Source organism: Parathielavia appendiculata (assembly GCF_033297405.1).
Source record: "Parathielavia appendiculata strain CBS 731.68 unplaced genomic scaffold N657scaffold_3, whole genome shotgun sequence".
NCBI lineage: Eukaryota > Fungi > Ascomycota > Sordariomycetes > Sordariales > Chaetomiaceae > Parathielavia > Parathielavia appendiculata.
In genome coordinates this window covers 2,462,606-2,485,387 of record NW_026944222.1, presented here as the reverse complement: position 1 = coordinate 2,485,387, position 22,782 = coordinate 2,462,606, and the positions used below count along the sequence as shown (strand labels likewise).

Sequence of the window (22,782 nt, the reverse complement as noted above, 5' to 3'; positions counted from 1 at the left end):
TCTTCATCCACCCTTGATCCTCAGCTCCAATACTGGCAAGTTTAGTTGGCTGGCAGCCGCTCTACCACGGCAGCCATCTCGTCATCCGTGTATATTCTGAAGCCGCGGTCTTTGGTGACACTGGCCAGTTGCACGTTCTTTGAGTCGAGCTTCTCCTCCATGACCTGCTTCAACGTCTTGAGCACCAGCGTCTCGGCGTCTGCGATGGTGAGGGACTGAAGGGAAAGAAAGTCATGATCAGCACAAATAATCCAAAATAAACATGGCAACAGCACAGCGGTGACTTACCTTGTGGTATTCATTCTGCAACTCCGCCTGCGCCCCCTCGCTGCCGCTCCCAATCGCCTTGGCGTCGTAGCGGTAGAACGTCCCCGAAGGCTCGGCGTGGTATAGAGACGGCCCGTCCTCGTCGTAGCCCGCAATCAACAGGGCCACGCCAAAGGGCCGGCTCATGATGCTCTCCTCGCCGTCGGCCGACTCGCCGAAGCGCAGCGCCAGGTCGCAGATGGCCTGCGTGCAGCTCTCGACCCGCAGGGGCTCGTTGTAGTTGAACGAGTGCGACTGGCATTCCACGCGGGCGTGCTCCACCATGGAGCGCGCGTCGGCCTGCAGGCCGGACATGGCGCACCCAATGTGCCGGTCGATCTCGACGATTTTCTCGACGGACGAGGTCTCGAGGAGGGTCGAGGTCACGCGCTTTTCGACGCCCAGGATCACGCCTTCTGAGGTGGCGACGCCAATGGCAGTCGAGCCGAGTTTGATCGCTTCGAGGGAGTACTCGACTTGGAAGAGGCGGCCTTCAGGGGAGAAGGTGCTGTGAGGTGAGGGGGGACGAGGTTAGCTTCCGTCAGGTTCGTTGAGAGAGGTCTCCGTCGAGAAAGGTAGTGCCAGAAAGGCGAGGAAGATGGTTGGAGAGGTTGTGAGTAGGTAGGCTTACTTGATGCCCCGGTCTGCGTGCAGGCGTTAGCAGAGCTGTGGTATGAAGCTGTCGCATAGCTTCGGCAGTGGACTCACCGTATTCCGACCTTGCCATAAACATCTTGACGGTGTTCTTGGGTGAGGCTTGATTAAGGGTACCTCAAATTCAATTTTTTTTTTGTTGCAGCCTATGATCGCAGAAAGGCAGTATCACAATGTCGCGGGGCAGTTGACGGCGTGTTGGGGTGTAGGCGTGATGGGTGAGGCGTCGGGTGGGTTGGCAGCTGAAGCTCCAGGCACGGGAAGTCTACGCAGCTCCCGTTTGCCAGGCGACCTTGTCGGTACTTGGCCACAGTACAAGGACACCACATCCTCACACGGACCGCGCTAGTCCGAAGATGGCAAGGCGCTCACCGTCGCGTTTAACATGCAAGACGCGGTTTTGGGCGGGAGAGCTGCATGCTTGGCGCTCTGTTTGACGTTTCTTGCCAATGCCAACTTTGACAGTTGCCATCAACATCCCGCCGCGCCAGTAATCATCGATTCACGCAGCAAGCCCAGTGACGGCACCGACACATGCCCCCGACGGTAGCCAGGGCTGCACATCGCCAATGTAGACTGGCACAACAATGTCGGGCACCAGACCCTCGACACACGCGGAAAAGAGAAGCAGCGGCGTGGCGGGCTTCGGCGATCGGGGCTCTGGGGCCTCCGCCGCATCCCGGCCCCGCATGTCGGATGGCGGTGGAAGCTTCAGGGCCGACGCCAGCAAGCCGTCCGATCCAAAGATCAGCAGCCGCTATGCCGAGGCGACACACAAGCGGTCTACGTCGGGCCATCCAAACCTACGCTCGGCGAGCAGCTCTTTCGAGGAGCGAGAGCGACGCACCGAGAAGGTGCAGGTGACCACGCGAGAGACCCTCACAGCCCGCACGAGGAGCCCGCAGCGCCGTAGCACAACCACCGAGAAGGGTAGGACCGCCGACGGGCCGAAGCAACGAGCGCCCGAGCCAAGGCCAAGGGAAGCCAGGCAGGAGACACCGGTGCCAGGTTCGCCCGCTTCTCACTCAGCACCCTGGAAGACTAGCGTGCTAATTTCAGAGAATCAAAAGATAAACCTCACCCGCCGCCATGGGAGCCGGAGGCGACGCTGCTACCGCACACGACAGCACCCCTGGCATGCCGCATCTCCATCCCTCCACTCGCATCGGCCGCGCCGCAGGGCCTGCAACCCAAACCGCTCCACGAACTCTCGCTCGACGCTCAGGAGGCCGTCATTATCGAAGACCTGTTGTTTGTCTTTATGGGATTCGAGGGCCGGTACATCCGATTTGCCAAAGGCTACAACCCTTTCGAAGAGCGGGACCGCTTGTCGGGACCCCAATGGCGCATCCTACCGGGACTGGACCCGAGTCTGCATGATCTCACCCAATCGATGCTGCGCATGGCCAGTCACTACACAGCTCTCGAGACCTTTGTCGACGTGCAGAGCCGTGACGAGTTTGGCTCGGTCAACCACGCCTTGTGTGCGTCCATACGTAAGCTGCTGCAGGAGTACCTCGTCATGGTCGCCCAGCTCGAGACACAGTTCCTCTCAAACGACGCCTTCACGCTGCATGTGCTCAACGTGCATGTAATGCCGACGAGCCACATGATGGCTCAGCTTTACGCGCTGGCGCACGAGTTGCTGAAACGGAACGCGCTGCTGGACGACGAGACGGACGAATCAAGCGACAGCAACGACGACTTTGACCACATACTGGAGCAGCTGAGGGAAGGCGGTGAGCTGGTACCGGGCAATATGACTGGGAAAAAGATATGCAAGGGCGGGGTGGTGCTCGGGGTCATCACTAAGAGGCTAGAATCCATGTCAGGAGATCCGGCAGCTCGCGCTCTGCTGACATCGCTGCTCCGCGACGCAAGCCGGCCGTACATGACGATGCTGAACGAGTGGCTCCACCACGGTGCCATCAACGATCCCCATTCCGAGTTTCTGATTAAAGAGCAGCGGAGTATCCGTCGGGAGCGGTTGGAGCAGGACTACACCGACGAGTACTGGGAGCGGCGGTATACCATCAGGGACCATGACGTTCCGCCCCAGCTCGAGGGCGTCAAAGACAAGGTCCTGCTGGCTGGCAAGTATCTAAACGTGGTCAGGGAGTGCGGCGGGGTCGACGTTAGTCTGCAGGTTAAAGATGTGCCGACTTCGTTTGACGACAGCCACTTTCTGGACAACGTCAACAACGCGTATGCTCACGCGAACGAATCGCTGATGCACCTGCTCCTGACAGCTCACGGGCTCCCGGCACGACTGCAGTCGCTGAAGCACTACTTCTTCCTGGATCCGTCGGACTATTTCTCCTATTTCCTCGAATTGGGTGCTTCAGAGCTGCGAAAGCCCGTCAAGTCGGTCAACACGGGCAAGCTGCAGTCGTTGCTCGATCTCGTTCTGCGTCAACCCGGCAGCGTGGTATCGCTGGATCCGTTCAAGGAGGATGTCAAGGTCGAGATGAACGAGATCACCCTGACAAAGTCGCTTCAGCGTGTCGTCAACATCACGGGGATTGAGCAGGGCGAGACACTACAGCCGTTGTCGAGCAACCAGCCACCAGAGAGTGACAAGAACGCCAACGGATTCACCTCGCTGCAGCTCGATTACGCCGTTCCCTTTCCCGTCTCGCTCGTTATCAGCCGCAAAACGGTATGGCGATACCAGGCGCTTTTTCGGTACCTTCTCTCGCTGCGCTACCTGGAATCACAGTTGTCAACAACCTGGCAGACGCACACAAGGGGGTTCGTGTGGTCGTACAAGTCGTCGGCGCGCAGCCTCGAGATCTGGAAGCGCCGGGTGTGGACGCTGCGCGCGCGCATGCTTGTCTTTGTCCAGCAGCTGCTGTACTTTTGTACCGCCGAGGTCATCGAGCCGAACTGGCAGAACCTGATGGCGCGGTTGCGCAGGAACGATGGTGGCAAGGACCAGGACGGCACACCGAATGCCTCGACGGGCGTCACCCGCACTGTCGACGAGTTGATGCAGGACCACGTGGATTTTCTCGACACTTGTCTCAAAGAGTGCATGCTAACCAACAGCAAGCTGTTGAGGGTACGCTCCATCCCCTCTGGCCCTGTTCTCGAACGTTTCCTAACAATTGTCGTCATTTCAGATACACTCCAAACTAATGCAAACCTGCACCGTTTTTGCAACCTACACCAACTGGCTCTCGCGCGAGCTCGAAAAGGCCGACCCGGACTTGTCGGGCATGAATAAACCGCCCAACATGACGGCCGATCAGTGGCGCCACTTTCAGACGATCCGCACTCAGAAAGCCACGTCCCATGGGCAGGACCCCAATTCGTCGGCGCTCCAACCCGCCGCAGCAGACGGCTCAGGAGGAGGCGCAGGGACGGGTGACGAGGCGCGTATTGGGGAGCTGTTTGATGTCATGCGTAAGTGGGAGACAAACTTTAGCCGGCACCTGCAGATTCTGCTGGACGCGCTGAACCATTATGCTGCGACCGAGACGGTGGTGTTGTTGAGTCTCTGCGCGAGGCTGAGTACGGCGAACCAAGGGACCGAGTATGCCGGGATGAGGGGGGAAGAGGATGGGATTGTCTGAGGTGGCGGGAGTTGAGAGGTTTACTACTGCGAAGCAGGGAAGGAGTTCAGGCATCGTCTTTGGGTTGGGGTCAGGGCTGGGGCGCGTGTAGGAGTGGGAATACGTGAATATTAAGATCGGCTGCATCAGTGGAGTCTGAGGAGGGTTGGAATGGTCGTGTCGATGGTAGACATGCTCTACTGCTCGGGACCTATATGTCGTATCAATACAGGTACTGACCCCCTCGCACCAAGATGACCCTGTCTTTTCGACTCTGGGTTTCTTCGCTCTGGGTATTTCTCTGTCTTGGGATGAACCGAAGAAGGAATGGAAGAAGACTGGAGAAGCAAGTCAACATGATCCCGCCCATCAGATCCCACTTCCATTTTCCCACCACACAACCTCGACATACCGCACCTTCAATATCGCGGACACACTTTTCCACGGATTCGAAGTCCGAACATAATAACCATATACCATCTGTTGCTAACTACAACTGATGAAGTCGCAGGGATGCATAGGAATTCTGACCCGGATCTCGAAGGGAAAGGAAAAACGACCCCGCGACAGCTCCTGATTACAACCCCTCGACCACGCTAGGCAGCAACACCTTGTTGAACTCCCACAGCACCGTCGAAAACCCGGCCGAGAAGGCACCACCCGTGTACCACGTGTGCCGGCGGCCCTGCAGCGCGTTGAGCTTCTGCACGAAGCCCGCCCGGAGCTCGTCGGCGCTGACGTATGCGTGCATGTGACCGTGGTTGGCGAACAGCTCAAACTCGACGCCGCTGCCTCCGCTGCCGCCGTCCGGCGGCGGAAGAAGCACGCCCGAGGCAATCATGGCGTCGATGGATTGTTGGATTCGGGCCTGCATGCTCGCAGTGGTGTCAGAGGTCGTGCCGACGGCCCAGAAGTGGAAGAGGTCTTTGGTGTCGCCGAGGTACTCTATGCGGCCGAGTTGGGGGGCGACGGGGAAGGAGGTGTAGTTGTAAGAGGCTGGGTCCGTGGTGCGGGCGGTGTAGGCTGTGAGGGTTTGGAGCGAAGGGTGGCGGAGGATGCCGGCGTAGACGGTGGGAAAGCGGAACTTGCCCAGCACCGAGGACTCGGTGGTGTCGAGGTTGAAGGGCGCCATGTTTTCAGGGGTGGGCTCGATGGCGATGACGAGGCGCTTGGCTTCGATGCAGGTTACCTGACCGTCGGTGCCGCGGACGTGAAGGGAGACGCCCTGTCGGGGATTGTTGCTCGACTCAGGGCGGGTCGCCGAGAGGACGGTGCTTGAGTAGAGCACGTCGCCGCCCAAGAACGAGGCGACGCTCTCGAACAGGTCGTACAGGCGGCCCGAGGCCGGCACGACAGAGGCGGCCTGGCCCAGCATGGCGCGCACCATGGGCACGCCCGAGGCCTGCATCACCCAGAGGGTGGGCATGTTCATGGTGTCTCCGAGACCCATGGCGGTCGAGTCCCAGACTTGCGGGACGGCCGCCGAGAGGTTGTACTTCTCGACAAAGTCGACAAACGGCATGAGCAGGTCCTCGGGGATGTTCTCTGGCTCCGGAAAGTTAAAGAAGCCCGGCAACACCATGTTCTCGTACTGCTCAAGCACGTCGAGGTACCGTTGCATGGCGGCGTTCATGTCGGCCGTCGCGGGCGCCTTGTAGTTGGGAACCGGCTTGCCCGTCTTGGTGTCGATGTATTGGGCCACGTTGGGTGTGAACGACATGGATCTGCTGCTCGACACGTTCATGCGCTTGGGAAAGTCCAACGAGTCTTTGTATTCTATCCACCCTTGCACGCCAACGTTGATGTCCTTGCCCGAGACGGCATCATGGTAATAGGCGGTGTGGCCACCCTGAGATCGGGGTCAGCAAACAAAGCCGCAAAAAGGACGATCAAGAAAAGGGGGGGGGGGGGGGTCACAAGTTGGGCGGCCTTCTCGACGACGACAACACTCTGGCCGTTATCTCTCAGCCACACCGCCGCATGAGCACCCGAGGCACCACCGCCGACTACAGCAACGTCTCGAACAATGGTCCGCTTGCAACGACAGTCGGTGAAGACGGCTGCTGCCGTAGGGGCGAGAAAGCAGCCGACTAGCACGATATGCTGTCGCATCTTGCCTGGCCCAAGGGGTACAATACCAGCGTTACCACCAGATGGTGAGACCGTGGGCTTGCCGGTTCTCAGTGAGACACTCGAGGATCGCTCGGAGATTTAAACGGTCTCGCATCACATCTCGCCAGCTTTAGCCGTTCAGCAACTGCCGATAACGACCGCGCCATGCAGAAATGCTACTCGATGTTGATTACCTGCGTGAGGAATACCGCTCCTAGCCCCGCCCGGTTCGACCGTCCGATGAGCTCAACGTTGCATGAAGGAGCAAGAGCCGGATCACTTCATCCAGGCACCAGGCACGGAAGGCGAAGACACAATGGCATGCTGCGGACTGGAAACTTGAACTCGAGTTCTCAGCGACATATCCGGTATAAACATCCTGCAAATACAGAGAGGACGAGAGGTTATTGGGTACGTAGGGTAGGTACGGATACCCTTGACTTACATATCGTTCGTGGGATGATGGGATCAAGGGTGGCGAGGGAAGGTACTGTAACAATCGTGTCCGCCGGGTAGGTCGGCACACCCGGAAACCAGACATCCTCCTGTGGGACGAGAAGCCCCTGGGAGCAGATTTGTCGCCGGTCCCTCAAGCTGGATACTACGCTGCAATGCATCACCCCCTCACCCCTGCCGTTTCTCGGGCGAAGGGACCGAATAAATACCTTACCCTGGAGGTTCTGCCTCTCTCGCATCCTTAGGGACAGGACCTCTCGCTCATCCAACATAGCGAATACGCCAACGGCGGCGCATCTCTCACGCCTCAGAACCGAGATTCACGTAAGGACCGGAGAATGACGTTCAAATCAATGGATCGACTGTGGGACATTGCATTCGTCACCCAAGGTGACTTGCTTGGCACTGATGCCCACCAGTCGTATACTCATGATGTGACCTCTACTAACAGTGCGTAGCTGCAAGTACACTCACTACCAACCCACGGCAGCTATTAAATTTGTTGCCTAACAGAAGACAATGATTGTAACGCTTGACTTCCCTGAGCGTGGGATAACCCCAACAACGTAGACCTAGGACAATGACGAGAATGTCGGCCGGAGGCAAGAACTCACTGTCAACTGCAGGCTCGGATGGATCATAGGGCCAAAATAGACTGATAGTACCAGAGGTACCTAGGTAGGTAGCTAGGTTGATGACTAATTCTGTACATATTGGCTCTCTCACCACCCGGCTTCCGGGTTTTGGAATTGGAGAGATCGGAGACTGGAGAGACGGTATGCGCTCATATGCTTCCTTTTGAGATGACCATTGAATTGTCGGTTACGTCCATACCACTGCCCGTTTGCAGATTGGCCTGATGAATCGGAATGATCAAACGCCAGGGATCCTTCTCTGCCCTTCCCGTCTTGTCGGATTGCGTCACTACACGTAGGGAAACGACAGATTTGGTGTTCTCAACTCCTTAGCGATTCCTCAATCTGCTATTGCTGCAGCCGGCTTCGGTGTCTGGTGGAGAATCCAAAGCATGTGACTGAGTGGCCGGGTTCGAGTGCTAAGTGCCAAGATCGCCGATCCATTGTTTGCCCTGGATCCAGATGGGATAAGTGACAATCGGGTGCGGGAGAGAGGCTCAACTGATTTGCGTGTTTGTCCGGCCTCTCGGATTCCGTATGTTTCGTAATGCAGCCTCCCTACGCCGACCCTTGTCGTCATTTGACTCAGATTTGGGGTTTTCTATCGATCACCGCCGAGCCTCACTCACGAATAATTGGATGTGCATGATTCTTTGTATCTTCAAGTGCTAGCGGTGAATTCGAAGGCATGACTGAACCGAGCTGTATTGCGAAACGCGATGGTCGGGACAATACGGAGCAACTGCTGCAACCGCTGAGATCATTCATCACCAGCGGCCGTTATCGCCCATCTTGAGCGGACAAACAGGTGAGGCAGGCAGTTTGGATAGGTAATCTGTATAGACAGATGTGGTCAAAGCCGCTCTCACATCAGGTTGACAAGAGACCTTTGAAAGCTATCGATTCATACCACCTTAGCTTACCTTAAATTTCATCATACCAACAATCGTTGGACAAGGTTTCTGCCCCCCGAGAATGGACCGCCATGACGAAGCCACGGCCGAGAGCCTGGCAATCTCACAGTGTGCCACTCATGGTTTCTGCCCGGTGTGTCCCCTCAAGCGCCATCGATATGAGTCGCTGGCCAACGCGGGCTGCCACGAGGGCAGGACCGACTGAGCTCACTATATCGGACCTTCTGGCGAGTCTGGCGGGTGCAACCCTTTTGACGGGAATTCCACTGCTCTGGTTATGCCGCTGTGTCGGCCAGACCGGCTGAAGCTTGTTGCGTATGTCATTGAGTGTATGTTCCCTTGCCTCTGATCAACTACCTTTTGTCATGCTGCCAATGATGCTAGATGCCTTCTTTCATGATACCATCGTCAAGGGGGCGGACTCGGAGAGGATAATGAACCCCCGAATGTCTCCCCGGTGCAAGGAAGCATTACTGGTGGTATTTACAGTCAGCTGGAGGCGACGTGTTCAGTCTTGGGGAGCGAGAATTGACCAGTGCAAACGTTAGGACAGGGAGGAAACAATTCCAGGCTAAGACGATGCTCCAGCTGAATGAGACCGACAAGGTGTGTGCCGCGAGGATCATGGACACCTGGATGACGATGCTTTCGACAACGCTCCGAGACAAGGCCGGGCCTTTTCTGATTTGGATGGCTGCCTCAATTTTCGCACCGTTGACACTGGCGCTTGAGTGTGGATACCTTTACCCAGGAAAAGCTTGCAAATCACTGGTTGCCTAACGCCTGGCCAGCAGGTGGACCGAATCGGTCATGCTGTTTGGCATGGGGATGGCCCTGACCAAGGAGAAGACGCCCGGTTAGCAGATGTCGTCCGGCCGTGCCATACCTCGCTGGCGCTGACCAACGCTTACTTCTCATTCGACCAGGAATGGGCCGAAGCCCAGACCAAGCCTAGAGCTGCAAACCCCATCAATGCCGTGTGGCTGTACATGCAATGGCGCGGGGGTAATCCCTCCGTCACAAAACAGCTGGTGATCGAGGCCGCGAATAGGTACGAGGCACGCTTCCGCGAGCTCTGCGAGCGGTTCCGGAGGGACAATGCCCCCTTCGATTTGAAGCTGGACCGGTACCTGCGGGCGCTGTCATACGAAGAAAGCGGCAATGGCGTTTGGAGCCTGAACTGCCCCCGCTATCACCCCGAGTACCGCTACGATCCGAATGCCGGCAATGAGGATGCCTTGACGGCCCAGCGCAGAGGGGTAGATCTAAGGGCGGCTACCAGAGACCACGATGAGGAGGAGCAGAGGTGGCGGTTTGTCGCATCAACAGCGCCTAATCATGGCTCGAGCGACTCGGATGCGCACACGGCATACTCCGACTCGTGGAATCGTACTCTGGGCTCCTGGTCTTCGATGTCTAGTCTGGCATCGTCGGCAGTGGAAGGCAATGATGAGCACGATCAAAAAATAACAGTTGATATTCAATTTCCTGTTAGAAACGTCCTGGGAGCAGAGGTGAGCATGGAAGAAACCAAGGAGACAGTTCAACACGCGCTGACAGATGTGCTAACTTGTACACAGCATCTTAATGCCCCATTCGCCTACATGAAATCGCTCCCATCAAAGGGAGTACGAGACCAGCTCGCCAACGCAATCAATCTGTGGGCCGGCCTGCCTAAAGACACGGTAGGGCAGATCAAGGAGTTGGTCGGAGACCTGCATACCGCGTCCCTGATGTATGTTACCCTTGCATACGTCTCCGATGGTCTTTGTGTTGAGACAGAACCCTCTTACCCCCGAGCAGGCAGGATGATATCGAGGACGGCTCCGACCCGACGAGGCAATCCCGCTGCGCACAGCGTGTTTGGCGTTGCCCAGACCATTAACGCGACGAGCTTTGCTATTGTTGAGGCTCTGAGGAAGATTTACGCGTCGTTGAACATCATTCCCCCGGCAAACGAGATTGCATTTGGTGAGTTCATCGTTTGGTGTTTGCATGGCACCCAGATAGTACCGAGTACTAACAGTCTCCAAAAACAACTGCGCGAGTTGTACATCAAGCAGAGCCACGACCTCCGCTGGACTCGCCACGCGAGGTGCCCGACCGAGGAGGAGTATCCCGACATGGTGTCAAAGAGTAAGTCCTCTTCAATATGTAGGAAGAAATGCAATCCTGACCATGGAAAAACAGAAACCGGAGGACTATATCGCCTTCTTTCGCGACTCATGTGCAACCACCTTGATACTGACTGAGTGAAAACCGCCAGGGGAATGGCCAAATGCCTTAAGTTTGACCGCTGGCACGGTTACCAGACTCACATCAGCCATAGACGACTGGTCAATCAGCTGGGCATATACTTTCAAATCCGGGACGACTTCAAGAAGCTCAACTGTGCCGAGGCATGTTCCAGCTCCAATCCTTCTCGACTCATGTCCTCCCTACAAAATAAACTAACAGCCAACTTACAGCACACATCCCAGAAGGGCTTCTGCGAAGATTTGGAGGAGGGCAAGTTCTCGTTTCCCCTGGTCCACTTCCTCACGACAGCCCCTCAACCTAAAGCGGTGCAAGTTTGCGAGGTGCTGGAGCAGTGACACGCACAAGAAACTGGTGCTGCAAAACCTCAAGGACTCGGGACCCTCGACCACACGCGGGACATTCTCCTCAATTTGTAGGCGCGAATCGACGAGTCCATTGCCGGCCTGGAGCGTCGGACGGGGAAGGTGAATTGGGTGCTGAGGTATTATTTAAAGAAGCTGAGCGTGTGAGTTAGGGTACATCGACGTTGTGATATTAGATAACTTAAGGGGGACAAGCGTTGTACCACTAGGTGGACAGCGGAAAGACGTTTTGTCCCGACGTGTAATGAGGATCATGGGCTCTTAGGACGAAATTGTACTTGAATTTGTGTCTGTCGAATGATGCCCAGTGAGGTTGGAACGCAAGTCGTACATTTGATTCGAGGTAAATAGCTACAGTTGTTACTGGTTTACAGACCAGAATCAATATCGAGAACTTTGACCTCATTCGAGCACGACTTCAGACTGCGGATCATCCTCTCTGTTCCAAAGAAACCAATTCATTCCTCCACATCAACTTGTCATGCGACTTTTCCATCGACATGACCATCACAGGCAGTGAGTGCATGGCCCGGGCGATAAGTGAGTGCTGCCAGCCTGTTGGTGACTTCCTGGGGCCAACCGTGCCCGGTTCGAGTAGTTGCTGGCTTCCACTTCAGGTTGCAGACAGAACCTGTTTTTTTCCCAAGCCCAACCTACTCGCCATTTGACTGTCGGGTGCACACAGTCGACAGATGCCTGTACTCGCTTCAATGGTTTTAACCGAAGTTGGAAAGTTAGAGACAGGTCAACCGCATGCTCGGTCATGCTCTAACCGATCGATGTACCTCGATTGCGCGACCTGTTAAAAGCAGTAGTCGAGAGGATGATTTCTTTTTTACATACATTATTTTGGGCTGCACTAACAGACTGGACAGAGCGGGACTTGCGAGGAGAATGCTGCATGTGAAGTGGGTGTGCGACTCCTTCCCAAACAATCCAGAGACTCAATTTGAAATCACATGGAGAAACGGCACCCGCAGAGCCCAGATCAAAGTGGCAAAACTCAATTCAAGTCCAAGCCGACACTAACCATCAAGTACGAGGAACAATGTGATGACGCGTTAATTTAACTTGACACCAGGCAAGGCGGCCTTCGTTGGAGTCAAATGTAAGCCAACGATTATGACTTCTGAACGAGCGGCGCCTTGATCTCAATCATATAGGACTGAAGATGTTCCGCTCTTCCAAATGGTAGTCAGAGCTGATGAGCGCCGTTTGATACCCTCCAGAGTTGTTCCTTTCTCCATAGGTAAGCTGGTCCCGCCAGTAGTACATGCGTTCACCGTGAGGCTGTCACCATGGTGTTGACTTCTGGTAGGCAATAACCTAGTAACAATTCGATTGCTGACTGTTGAATCCGCTACCCTTGCTCCTTGGTACTTTCTCCCCAGAAGTGGGATAACTAACAAACCGCCCGAACTGTCCGCGTCTATCCTCTGTTGGCAAGACAAGCCTTGGCTAGACTTGGCTGTTTGATAGCAAAGCGCTTGGCTCAGTCGGTTAGAGGTAGGCCACCGCAAATTACCCCCAATGAGATTTTGTGTCCTCCAGGAGGCCCGTGAGCTGCTCGCTGAACCAGACTCTCTCTCTGGGAGAGCAGTGCCTCTGGCTCAGCCGGCTCAGCCTGAGACTCCCCAAATCCGCCTGCAGCTACCCTATGGTCTTACAGTCCACTACGTTAATTGTCCGACTAGCTTGCTATTCTCTGTGCCTCTACTGGTCACGACGCGCCCAGAAAGCGGAGATTTTTGCACATCTTCCACAAATCGCCGTGTACTCCAAGCCCCAAGCCACGTCCAACCGCCATCACGGGGAGAAGACGACGCTCGGCACGGGCAGCTCCCAGGCCAAGCCTCATCCGAAGAGGGCGTCATGTCGCTGTGTAGGAGGAGCGGCATGAATCCCGATGGGTGGAATATTGTATCGCCTGCCCTGTTCTTGGGTGCTCCTGATTTGGCCAAGCACGGGCGCGGCACACTGCCCAGCCTTTCCCCTCGTTCTTGGATTCAACCGTCTCGTCGTCGCCAAGAGCTTCGTTCCAACCTTAACCACGGTTCTGGATGTATGGGGGATTGACTCCATGCGGGGAACCATATTAGCCTGTAACACCCCAACCGTGGATTGCCTTCTTTTTCTTCCTCTTGCTGTGATCAAGATCCTCTCTTCGCTCTCACTTCTCCGTCCGTTTCCAGTGCCTCCTCGTCCTCGACTCCACGCCATACCACAGCCTCCTGCTCACATCCAAGGCGATCCGCTCGCCGCCTGTCGCAACCATGGGCACAGGATACAAGATCCTTAAGCTCATCATTCGCAATGACGCGATGAAGGAGGAGTATGTCTGCCGGATATCCCAGTCTAGATTCACGCTAACATGACGCAGCCCCCCGGAGATCTACGGTTGGCGCGTGTTTGCTCTGGTCTGGGCAGGTAAGCTTCTTCTCCCGAGACATCCCGAGATAATCATCTTGTTGTTGTTCAGTTCAGTGGCTAATCTGATTCCACACATAGCTTGGTAAGATCCGACGAGGGCATACGCGAGAGATTTCCTGGGACGCTGACACTGATCGGTTTCCCTCCCCAGCTTCGGCGGACTGCTCTTTGGTTGGGAGTAAGTGGCAACCCGCCTGGAAGCGACAATCCGAGCCCCCCTGCTGATCCATTGGATAGTGTCGGCACCATCGGAGGTGTATTGGCCATGCCCGCGATGCAGGAGTAAGCTTCTCTTTCGCCTGAGATTCCTTGAAGGCCCCGAAACCTGATCAACATCCCTTAGGAAGTACGGTTATGTGACGCACAACGCCAAGGACAAGGCCGACATGTCCCAAAACATCGCCTCGACCCTCCAAGCCGGTTGTTTCGCTGCCTGCTTCGTCACGCCCTGGTTGACGGACCGATGGGGACGGCGGTGGGCGCTGATCGCGACCGGCCTAGTCACGCTCGTTGGCGTCGTCTTTCAGACCGCTTCGACCGCCAACGGCACCCTCGCCGTCATGTACGTTGGCCGCTTCATTGCCGGCCTGGGCGTCGGCGCCGCCTCCATGCTCACGCCGCTGTACGTCTCCGAGTGTGCGCCCAGGGCTATTCGGGGTGGTTTGACCTGTGAGTCCCAGCTGGTTACTACAGCTTGTTTTAACCCAGGCCTGCGTATCAGCCGTGCTAACACACCGGTTCAGCATTCTACCAGCTCTTCATCGTCACGGGTGTCATGATCTCCTTCTGGATCAACTACGGAGCCCTGCTGCACTTCAAGGGCGTGGCTACCTATGCGACGCCTATTGCTCTTCAAGCCCTTCCTGCCCTGTAAGTTGAACTCGCTCGCGGACACAGGGAGCATTACCGAACAGGAAGGGCTCTACTAATCATGCCGCCGCCCCAGGCTTCTTGTCGTCTTCATGTTCCTCGTTCCCGAGAGCCCTCGCTGGACGGCCAAGCAGGATGACTGGGAGGCGACGACGAGAATCATTTCCAGACTCAGAGGGCAAGTAATACCCAAAAAACGCAGCATCGCCCTTCCTCTACTTCATTCAACTAACAATCCTGTCCACCACCAGCCTCCCCGCGGACCACAGCTACGTGCAAAACGAGGTCCAGGACATGGCCACGCAGCTCGCCAACGAAACCCGGCTGATTGGCGACGCCACGACCAAAGCTCTGCTCAGGGAGATGTGGTTGATCCCCGGCAACCGCAAGCGCGCCATCATCTCCATCATGCTCATGATCTGGCAGCAAATGACGGGCGTGAATGCCATTGTACGTCCTCAGATCCGATCCCTCCCCTTCCTTCCAGGTCACCACCCCCTTTTCCCATATTCAAGCCTACTGACACTAGGGGGGCCACCCAGAATTATTACGCCCCGCAAATCTTCCAGGGCCTCGGCATGACGGGCACCGATGTGCAGCTCTTCGCCACGGGCGTCTACGGCGTCGTCAAGGTCGTCGGTTGCTTCCTGTTCCTCGTCTTCGTCGCCGACTCGCTCGGCCGCCGCCGCAGCCTGCTGTGGACCAGCGCCGCCCAGGCCATCTCCATGTACATTGTCGGCGTCTACGGCAAGCTGGAGCCGCCGCAGGCGGGGAAGCCCATCAGCCCTTTCGGATACGTCGCCATTGTCTTGATCTACCTGTGGGCTATCTTCTTCCAGTTCGGCTGGGGCCCCGTGTGCTGGATCCTCGTCAGGTATGCTAACGCCCTTTTAACCCTGTTGTCCCACGTGTGGTTCCTGATATACCTGTCATCAAACAGTGAGATTCCCACGGCTCGACTTCGCGCCCTGAACGTGGCCATCGGCGCCGCGACTCAGTGGCTCTTCAACTTCATCATTGCGCGGACCGTCCTGACCATGCAAGTCACCATGGGCACAGCCGGCTACGTAAGTTCACCATATATGCATTCTTTTGCAGTAACTGACACTTCCACCAGGGCATGTTCTTCCTCTTTGGCACCTTCGGCTGGATCATGGGCATCTTCGTGTGGTTCTTCATCCCCGAGACCAAGGGCGTCAGTCTCGAGAAAATGGACGAGCTCTTTGGTCTTACCCACATGGAGCCCAAGGACGTCGAGGACCGTCCGGAGTCGGTGAGGGAAGTGACCGAGTTAGGCGCCGAGAAGGAGAAGAACTAGTCGAATGCCGTCAGACCGTCTTTGGGCATGACTTGTGCACATGTATGCAAGGTCTTGAAATTGGTTTGGGGTTACAGCTTTGGAAGAGTAAGGATGGATGGTCTCCCGCTGCTAGTCAGGAGAATCAACAACAATGACATGTATTTGTTCATTTGTAAGGCCCCACATCAGCTGGGTACTCATATCATTATCCCGCCATCTCACAAGGCAGCCCTTCATCACGATCAACCCGACACAAAGGGAGCGGAGCTTCAGCTCATGTGGGGAGACCCAAAACAACACAACACTCACCAACCAGCGTAGCTGACATTGTAAACCTCCGACGCCCAACAACAGAGGACGATGACAACCACACATCTTACTTCCAATGTCTCAAACGAACATAATCCATAATCTCATCTCCTCTTATCTCATCCTCCAGTCCTGCCACAAAACAACCTGAAACACGACAACAACCACAATCACACAGGATCGGCAGTCCAAGATCTTCCACATTTCGCCTTCAGCACTCCCTTCGCAAGACGCCGCTCCTCATTCATTCCCACCAGGTCCTCCTTTGTCCCACCTCGTCCGGTTCCTTCAGCTGTTGGGTATACGTAAAGCCACTTCAGAAACTCAGGACCTAACGCAAATCTTATGGACCTCAAAACACACAACTTTTCATGCACCAGCAGCAGCATCGCCAACAAAAAATCCAAAGCATGGTCGTCAACATGTAAAGAGGTATGCCAGTAAAATCATGAGTCTATCTGGCTGATCTGCGTCGAGATCGGACAAGAAGAAATGACCGCTCCTCCTCCGACTCGACGGGTAAGAACTTCATGATTTGCCTCGCTGCCTCAATCCCCTCGACACCCCCATTCATCAACCCAGTCATGGCCGCATTTTCAGGGACAATGGCAGACCTCAATTCGGCGGCCTCAAGCCTCCCTCAGTGGGACGAACAACCCTCTGTGGTGCGCGGCCACTGCTAACGCAAAACTGAACAGAACAGACACAGAGAGAAGGAAAGAGGAAAAAAAAAAGAAAAACGCAAAACCACAAACGCAAAACAGCAGAGCAGAGAAACAAGCGAGAAGCAACTACAACCGACCAAATGCAAAAAAAGAGCAACTACTACCGGGGTATTTTGCGCCAGGGGTATATCCAGCCGTAGGGGTATTTCTCTTTTTCCTCGCAACTGACGTGAAACAACGAAAAAAACAAAACACTGATTCCGTTGTCTAATACCGTTTGCAAAGCCCGAAACCGTGGTAATCTAACGAAATGGCCCTGCGAGAGGACCGGGGTATCCTGAATTGGTTGAGTGAGACGTGGAAGGGCGTCCGCTGTCGGCAGACTGCCGGGGGTGGTGGCGGGGCGTGACATCGCCCGGCTGCGGAACCATGAGCTTGTCGACGCCGTTGACGTATGTAGGGCCCGTCGACCACGGGTTACCTTCGTCGTCTGGAAGGTTGACGCCGCTGTCGTTCCAGGGGTTGCGGTCGGCATTGAAGCTGCGCGTTGATTCGATCGAGATGAGAGAAGACTTGGAGACATTGCTGGACCCCTTGAAGAAGTTGGCCGCCGACTGCGAGCTGTTCTTTCTCCGGTCCAGAAACGACGAAATGGATGACATGCTGCCCGGCTTTCGCAAACAGGCCAGGATGCTCCGCTCGCGCGCAACCTCCTCGCCGAAAGAGGGTCTGGTCGGAGAATCGGTGACCACTGGAGCGGGTGCGTGTTGGAGCAACTTAGAGTTGAAGAAAGGTAGCGACTCCTCGAACGTGTCCGACTTGGGACGAGGAATGGCGCCCCTGAAAATGACGGGTTCTACACCGGCAGTGGCAAACTGCGTCTGCAGGAACTCCATGGCATCGCGGAGGCCGCCGGCGTTGTTGCGCGTGAAGGTCCAGAGGAGCGTAACCGTCGGCGAGCCGTCCTCAGTACGCTCTTCGGCGTTTTCGTGCACTGTAAGCTCGACTTCGTACTGGTTCTTGAGCTTGGGGACGATGGTCTGGACAAAGTCGGGCGACTCGAGGTAGTTGATCAGCTGAGGCGCCCGCTCGAGGACCACCTCGTGCTTGTCTGGGACCATGCCCTGCAAACAGGCTTGTCAGCAGCTGTGCGGGGAAGAGGCAGCTAAAAGGTGCTGCAATTACCAGAAACTCGTCAATGCACTTGGCCACATTCCACTGGGGACCTGTGACCGTAACTTCATCGCTTGCCTGCTCGGTGCTTGGGAAGACAATCTTGCAATTCCACGTCCTCTCCAATTCTTCAATTTCGGGCAGTCGGGTCAGGAGTTGACGGTGATAGAGCCGGTCGACGCTGACGACCTGGGAGGTGAACTCGGAGTCCTTGTCACAGTTAGCCGCTGCGTACTAAAGAAGTGATTTCAGGGTCAGGGTCTTACCGCTCGATCGACCATTTCCAGAATCTCGCTCTTCACAAGCTCAAGGTTCTGGGCATTGCGAGCCGGGGTGCGGCAAATGACATTGTCAACCCGGCTGTCATCGTCCTCTCGGCCCATACCGCCTTTGCGAGGTTAGCCTTCGGCTTTAACACATACAACTGGGGTCCGACGCACCACGATCCATGGCATTGGAGAACTTGACGAAGACGGAATGCTTCTTCATAATGCGCTGAATGTGCTGCCCGCCAATCCCAATGATGCGCTTGTGGTACTGATCAGGCACGTGGAACGAGATTGACGCCGGCATCTCCTGCTCGACCAAGGCCAAGCCTTGCTTCAGGGAGTCGTAGGATTGGGCGATCACCTCAATGTTGAAGTTGTACTCGCCAAAGTTGTCGAACATGATCTGGACGTTGCTGTGTCCCATGATCTTGTTGATCTTGCCGTTCTTCTTGCCGCTCACAAACTCCTTGTGCTCATTGGCGAGCTCGATCCTGACCCTGATCTGATACGGTGCGTGGACGGCAAACTTGATTTGTGAGATGACCATCAGAGCATCCTTGACAGATTCGTCGGAGCCTGTGATGGCGAACGACTGCCTGTCAAACAAGACATCGGCATCCGAGTTGGCACAGATGTCGCCTAGCATGGCCTGGATATCTTGGTTGCCGGGCTGGCGAGTGTCGGGCTGCATGAAAATCCACGATGCGGTATAGAACTGGCCGACCTTGACTGAGAGTAAGCGGGAAGTCGCGGAGACGCGGGTGGCTGAAACCTTACCAAGGCCATAAGCTCACGGAGCGAGCGCTCCACATGCAGGTTCTCAACAGCTTGCACACGCACCATACCCTTCCTGGAACCGAGTGGCGGAAACATGATGAAGGAGCCATTAGCCTCTGTAATCTTGCGCACTTTGTCCATACGGCTGAGCAAGATGCTGTCGATCTTGGCAGGGGGGATGGTCACATCCTTCACGAAGAGCCTGATACGGGTAAGGAGCTCATGAATCCGGAACTTGGCCTGCTCAATGGCCTGCGGAGTCTCGCCTGTAATCAGTACTTTGGTGGGGTCACGACGCTGGGCATTGGGTGGGCAGTAGCGGTAGCAGCTGGAGAAGGGCGGCGGGAAGTAGATGGCCGTGTTGGTAACGGACTCGATGAGTTTGATGTTCTTGCGGTTGCGGCCGCACAAAAGCTGGTGCATGGAGGGGTCAAACGTGGTGGCATCGACGATTCTCCCAAGCTACATGCACGTTAGCAGAGCAGGCTTTGTGCGTGCCACGACCCCGGGGGGTTCCGGGGGAGAGGGGGGGGAGGGCGCACGAGCTGATCAATGTGGATAAGCACGCGCGTCTTGGCGTGTTCAGACGACAGATAGTCACCGTAGATGGCCACTCTCCAGCGCTGGTCCCTCAACAGGTCTACATCGCCGTTCAGGTCACCGGTGGGGGAGGTGAGCTTAGGACCGAGCAGGAAAATGTCGACTCCGCAGAACACCGACGTCTCGTCCAGGAAGTCTGTCACCGACTTCTTCAGGACACCCTCGGAGAGGTTGGCAACCAGATGCCCGTCCACGACGACAGTGGTGCAACGCTGTTTCAGCAGGCATTCTTCTTAGCAAAGAGCCGAGGCACCTGGGCAACACATGGAGGAACCCACCAATGAGAGAGGCGTGTGGTTCAGGATGGTCTCTCTCGTCTGCTGAACCAGGTCGGGCGCACCAGAGAGGCACACAGTGGTGACCTGGCCATTGACCCTCTTGGGGGTGGTCGAGATGACATGGGCCTCGATGGGCATGGGATTCGCCGTGATCTCCCTGCAGAGCTGGCGTAGGTGAGCCAGATTCATGGCATGCACGGGCAGCTCGTAGACGGGAACATCGTCGGGAGCCTCCTCGGGATGTGTCCATCGGAGGACGGCGTCGGTCGTGGCGTGAAGGATGTCCTCCGTGTTGGGGCCGGCAAGATCGGAGGCGAAGGGGACGTTGAACGAGTAATTGATCGGACCGTCGGGGACGGGCGGTGCGGCTATCGGAGGCGGACCTTGAGCAGCGATGTCTCTACGGGGATTAATGGCTGCCTGCATGCCCATATTCGCCCGTGACATGCTGAAGTTGGCCGGACTCATCCTTTCAGGCCAGTGACGCATGCTTGACAGTTTATTCATGGTGAGGTCGTGAAGCCCTAAATTCCTTGCTGGCCCAGTGTCTATGGTGGGTAAATGTAGGTTATCGGGTATTCGGTTCGTCTGCTCGTCGCGTCGGAGCCGGGAATGACGAGCGTCTTCAACTGGGACAGCGTCGGGGAGCCGGGGTTGGGTGGTTGTGGGGGTTGAAGTTGCAGGAACGGCAGCGGCGGAGGCGGTAGAGGAACGAGGCAATTGGGGCTAAATGAGAGACTGAAGGAGACAGACGTCGGGCCTCGTCGATATGCTGAGCATCCAGCAAAAAAGACACAAATTGAAAATGGGTATCTCTGGGGAGGGGGGAAAGTGCAGGGCAGTGGAAAGGGAAGAATAAAGGGGACAACGAAGCTGTCGTGTGCTCGGGTCCTTTCTGCGGATCTACAACAGGTTGGGGAGGGGAACCAGATGGAGGTGGAGGAAGAGTCGTGACTTTGATGAGGGATTGGTGCAACGGCATGGAAGCTGCCCGATGGACTGAGAGGCAGTGGAGATGCACCTGCTGCAACTGAGCCAGCCACAGCGAGCTGGGGAGCCCGCTGGCCCGTGCAGTGGCCGGGGGAAGTGCTTGGCACGGATAGCTGCTCGAGCCCGGGCATCACCAGGACAGGGCAACTTCACGCTCACCACTGCACATGTTTTGCATTTCCAGACTTCCAGGTTCGTCACAAAACAACAGTCCCATGCACCGCAATTTCTCGAACTATTTCCCAGAGGTTAAGGAGGCATGTGGCATTGAAAGCGCAATGTACAGCTAAGGTATGTACCCCGCTATCAGTCCGTACGTTAGCTTCCAGAGGTAACTGCATGATAGAAGGTAATCATGTTGCCTACCTGGGCTGAGCTCCGGACAGAAACGTCCTGACCCAAGGCTCCCGCAATCCGTGGGTACACATTCTTGCTCCTGCACTGCAAATGCCAGTATTTCTATTTGTCTCACTTTCCTGTCAAGTCCCTGCATCAGTGAGAGCTTGAGTCAACATCCTAATCGAGCTTGGAGTTGTCCGCAGCACTGAACTGAAGATTTCCTGGTCCAAGCCAGGTGTGGGAGACTTGATGAGCCCTGAGAATAAAATAGCACAGCCTACGAGTACATATAAGTCATCAGGACTACCAGAAAACTGCTGCCGTATATCCCGGCTCTCTTGCTTGGACGGTTTTGACCATCTGGAAGTCTGGATGAGCTGCTGGTGGAGCCACACTTCGCCCAGCGGTGACGTTGTGGTTCCCCCCTGTCTGCGAGACATTATCAGTCTTTACTCTGTACTCCCAGTCTTTAACCTGACAACATAATCTCAACACTATCTGACATTCAGCCTGCAACCTGAAGAATGGCTCACGGCCCTGAATGGAAATCACAATCGCCAAGCACGGTCAGGACGCGGTCCTTGGGACCCACCATAGCTTCTTCCAAGACTCGGACAGTCGGACTCCCAAGCTCCGGTGTTGAGGCGACAGTGCGCATGGACTGACGATGTTGTATGCTTATCCCCTGGTCCACCTGCTGCTCGGCACGCTCAGACAAAATCCACTAGAATTCCATTCCAGCTCTAACATACAGGAAGGAATGCAGAATCGAAGGTGCGGACCATTACTAAGGTACCATACCTCAATTGTCAGATCCAGACTCAACCCTGCCGTGCGTCACGGACACTGCGGCGCTTATGTAACCCCACGATTTACTAGGTACCTGGTAAGTAATCACGACCGTAGCTCATTTGCGAGTTGTGGCAGTGTTCAGCAGGGCGTTTCCTTGGCCGGAGCGGCCGGAGCCCGATTTTTGGAATGAACCCCGGCCCAGGGAAGGTCAAGCTACGTACGGAGTACTCAAGACACATGCCTTCTGCACAGGCACGCAGGGGAATATAAAGACAGGCTACTGCAGTATTTGACATTCCCGCATGACAATCTTTCGAGTGGACCTGGAAACGTGGAACCGCTAGACATTAACGTGTTTTATCAGCGAGTGCACCATATCAGCGAGTGCACCATATCAGCGAGTGCACCACTGGTAAGGGCTGCACAGACACTTAGTCGAAGTATTAACAGGCTTATTCCCCGCTTATTCCCGTCGTTAGTGCTGCACCCAAATATATATGCAGCCCTTACCAGTGGTGCACTCGCTGATATGGTGCATTCGCTGATAAAACACGTTACCCATCCAGAGGGGCAACCCTCAAAATACGCACTCGTAGTAGCGTGCAAGCCGTTATCCATGGCCATGAAAGGCACCTACAGCAGAATCTTGAAGGCAAGTGTCCAGGGCGGATTCACATCGACGCCGCGCGCATGCGGACTCCAATGTTCCCTTGCAATTGACAAACCCTAGCCTGGATC

At 55.8% G+C, this 22,782-nt stretch overlaps 9 protein-coding genes across 9 annotated transcripts; 5 read left to right on the top strand and 4 right to left on the bottom strand.

The window, feature by feature from the left end:
• Window positions 1-41: 41 nt before the first annotated feature.
• N657DRAFT_632418 (N-terminal nucleophile aminohydrolase) lies at window positions 42-1,039 on the bottom strand (the record flags this gene model as incomplete). Its single annotated transcript, XM_062791142.1, has 4 exons — window positions 42-215; window positions 289-814; window positions 938-950; window positions 1,015-1,039. 4 exons carry the CDS (start codon window positions 1,037-1,039, stop codon window positions 42-44), a joined length of 738 nt encoding a protein of 245 aa, XP_062650093.1.
• Window positions 1,040-1,547: 508 nt separating this feature from the next.
• Window positions 1,548-4,876, top strand: N657DRAFT_709925 (uncharacterized protein; the record flags this gene model as incomplete). Its single annotated transcript, XM_062797425.1, has 4 exons — window positions 1,548-1,968; window positions 2,031-3,619; window positions 3,680-4,021; window positions 4,083-4,876. The coding sequence occupies 4 exons, from the start codon at window positions 1,548-1,550 to the stop codon at window positions 4,533-4,535; spliced, it is 2,805 nt and encodes a 934-aa protein (XP_062650092.1). The 3' UTR covers window positions 4,536-4,876.
• On the top strand, window positions 4,653-5,053 carry N657DRAFT_302121 (uncharacterized protein). The gene has a single exon (XM_062786694.1). The coding sequence runs from the start codon at window positions 4,769-4,771 to the stop codon at window positions 5,012-5,014; it is 246 nt and encodes an 81-aa protein (XP_062650091.1). The 5' UTR covers window positions 4,653-4,768; the 3' UTR covers window positions 5,015-5,053.
• Window positions 4,679-7,057, bottom strand: N657DRAFT_662587 (FAD/NAD(P)-binding domain-containing protein). The gene is made up of 2 exons (XM_062795149.1): window positions 6,432-7,057; window positions 4,679-6,363 (listed from the first exon to the last, which is right to left on the bottom strand). Exons 1-2 carry the CDS (start codon window positions 6,624-6,626, stop codon window positions 5,092-5,094), a joined length of 1,467 nt encoding a protein of 488 aa, XP_062650090.1. The 5' UTR covers window positions 6,627-7,057; the 3' UTR covers window positions 4,679-5,091.
• A 1,635-nt stretch (window positions 7,058-8,692) lies between these two features.
• On the top strand, window positions 8,693-11,225 carry N657DRAFT_654722 (terpenoid synthase; the record flags this gene model as incomplete). The annotated part of the gene is made up of 11 exons (XM_062794529.1): window positions 8,693-8,764; window positions 8,864-8,946; window positions 9,180-9,237; window positions 9,423-10,012; window positions 10,052-10,172; window positions 10,212-10,395; window positions 10,435-10,606; window positions 10,658-10,767; window positions 10,822-10,858; window positions 10,898-11,030; window positions 11,100-11,225. The coding sequence occupies 11 exons, from the start codon at window positions 8,693-8,695 to the stop codon at window positions 11,223-11,225; spliced, it is 1,686 nt and encodes a 561-aa protein (XP_062650089.1).
• Window positions 11,226-12,365: 1,140 nt separating this feature from the next.
• Window positions 12,366-13,486, top strand: N657DRAFT_302385 (uncharacterized protein). Its single transcript, XM_062786695.1, has 2 exons — window positions 12,366-12,501; window positions 12,571-13,486. Exon 2 carries the CDS (start codon window positions 12,783-12,785, stop codon window positions 13,326-13,328), a length of 546 nt encoding a protein of 181 aa, XP_062650088.1. The 5' UTR covers window positions 12,366-12,501; window positions 12,571-12,782; the 3' UTR covers window positions 13,329-13,486.
• A 39-nt stretch (window positions 13,487-13,525) lies between these two features.
• Window positions 13,526-15,870, top strand: N657DRAFT_632414 (putative sugar transporter protein; the record flags this gene model as incomplete). The annotated part of the gene is made up of 12 exons (XM_062791141.1): window positions 13,526-13,584; window positions 13,633-13,679; window positions 13,761-13,764; window positions 13,834-13,860; window positions 13,920-13,964; window positions 14,026-14,351; window positions 14,426-14,552; window positions 14,629-14,734; window positions 14,844-15,002; window positions 15,095-15,426; window positions 15,493-15,619; window positions 15,670-15,870. The coding sequence occupies 12 exons, from the start codon at window positions 13,526-13,528 to the stop codon at window positions 15,868-15,870; spliced, it is 1,560 nt and encodes a 519-aa protein (XP_062650087.1).
• Window positions 15,871-17,128: 1,258 nt separating this feature from the next.
• On the bottom strand, window positions 17,129-20,430 carry N657DRAFT_654720 (uncharacterized protein; the record flags this gene model as incomplete). The annotated part of the gene is made up of 7 exons (XM_062794528.1): window positions 17,129-17,950; window positions 18,012-18,209; window positions 18,266-18,387; window positions 18,440-18,992; window positions 19,046-19,507; window positions 19,588-19,857; window positions 19,924-20,430. The coding sequence occupies 7 exons, from the start codon at window positions 20,428-20,430 to the stop codon at window positions 17,129-17,131; spliced, it is 2,934 nt and encodes a 977-aa protein (XP_062650086.1).
• A 681-nt stretch (window positions 20,431-21,111) lies between these two features.
• Window positions 21,112-22,083, bottom strand: N657DRAFT_643106 (uncharacterized protein). The gene is made up of 3 exons (XM_062792477.1): window positions 22,011-22,083; window positions 21,260-21,924; window positions 21,112-21,204 (listed from the first exon to the last, which is right to left on the bottom strand). Exon 2 carries the CDS (start codon window positions 21,690-21,692, stop codon window positions 21,393-21,395), a length of 300 nt encoding a protein of 99 aa, XP_062650085.1. The 5' UTR covers window positions 21,693-21,924; window positions 22,011-22,083; the 3' UTR covers window positions 21,112-21,204; window positions 21,260-21,392.
• Window positions 22,084-22,782: the final 699 nt, after the last annotated feature.

Excerpts from the sequence above, each read along its gene's own strand:
- N657DRAFT_662587 (XM_062795149.1), bottom strand. The coding sequence starts at position 6,626 with ATGCGACAGCATATCGTGCTAGTCGGCTGCTTTCTCGCCCCTACGGCA. Across the intron at positions 6,364-6,431 it reads TCGAGAAGGCCGCCCAACTT|GGTGGCCACACCGCCTATTA; the intron begins GTGACCCCCCCC and ends CCCCGATCTCAG.
- N657DRAFT_643106 (XM_062792477.1), bottom strand. The coding sequence starts at position 21,692 with ATGTCTCGCAGACAGGGGGGAACCACAACGTCACCGCTGGGCGAAGTG.
- N657DRAFT_302121 (XM_062786694.1), top strand. The coding sequence starts at position 4,769 with ATGACCCTGTCTTTTCGACTCTGGGTTTCTTCGCTCTGGGTATTTCTC.
- N657DRAFT_302385 (XM_062786695.1), top strand. The coding sequence starts at position 12,783 with ATGAGATTTTGTGTCCTCCAGGAGGCCCGTGAGCTGCTCGCTGAACCA.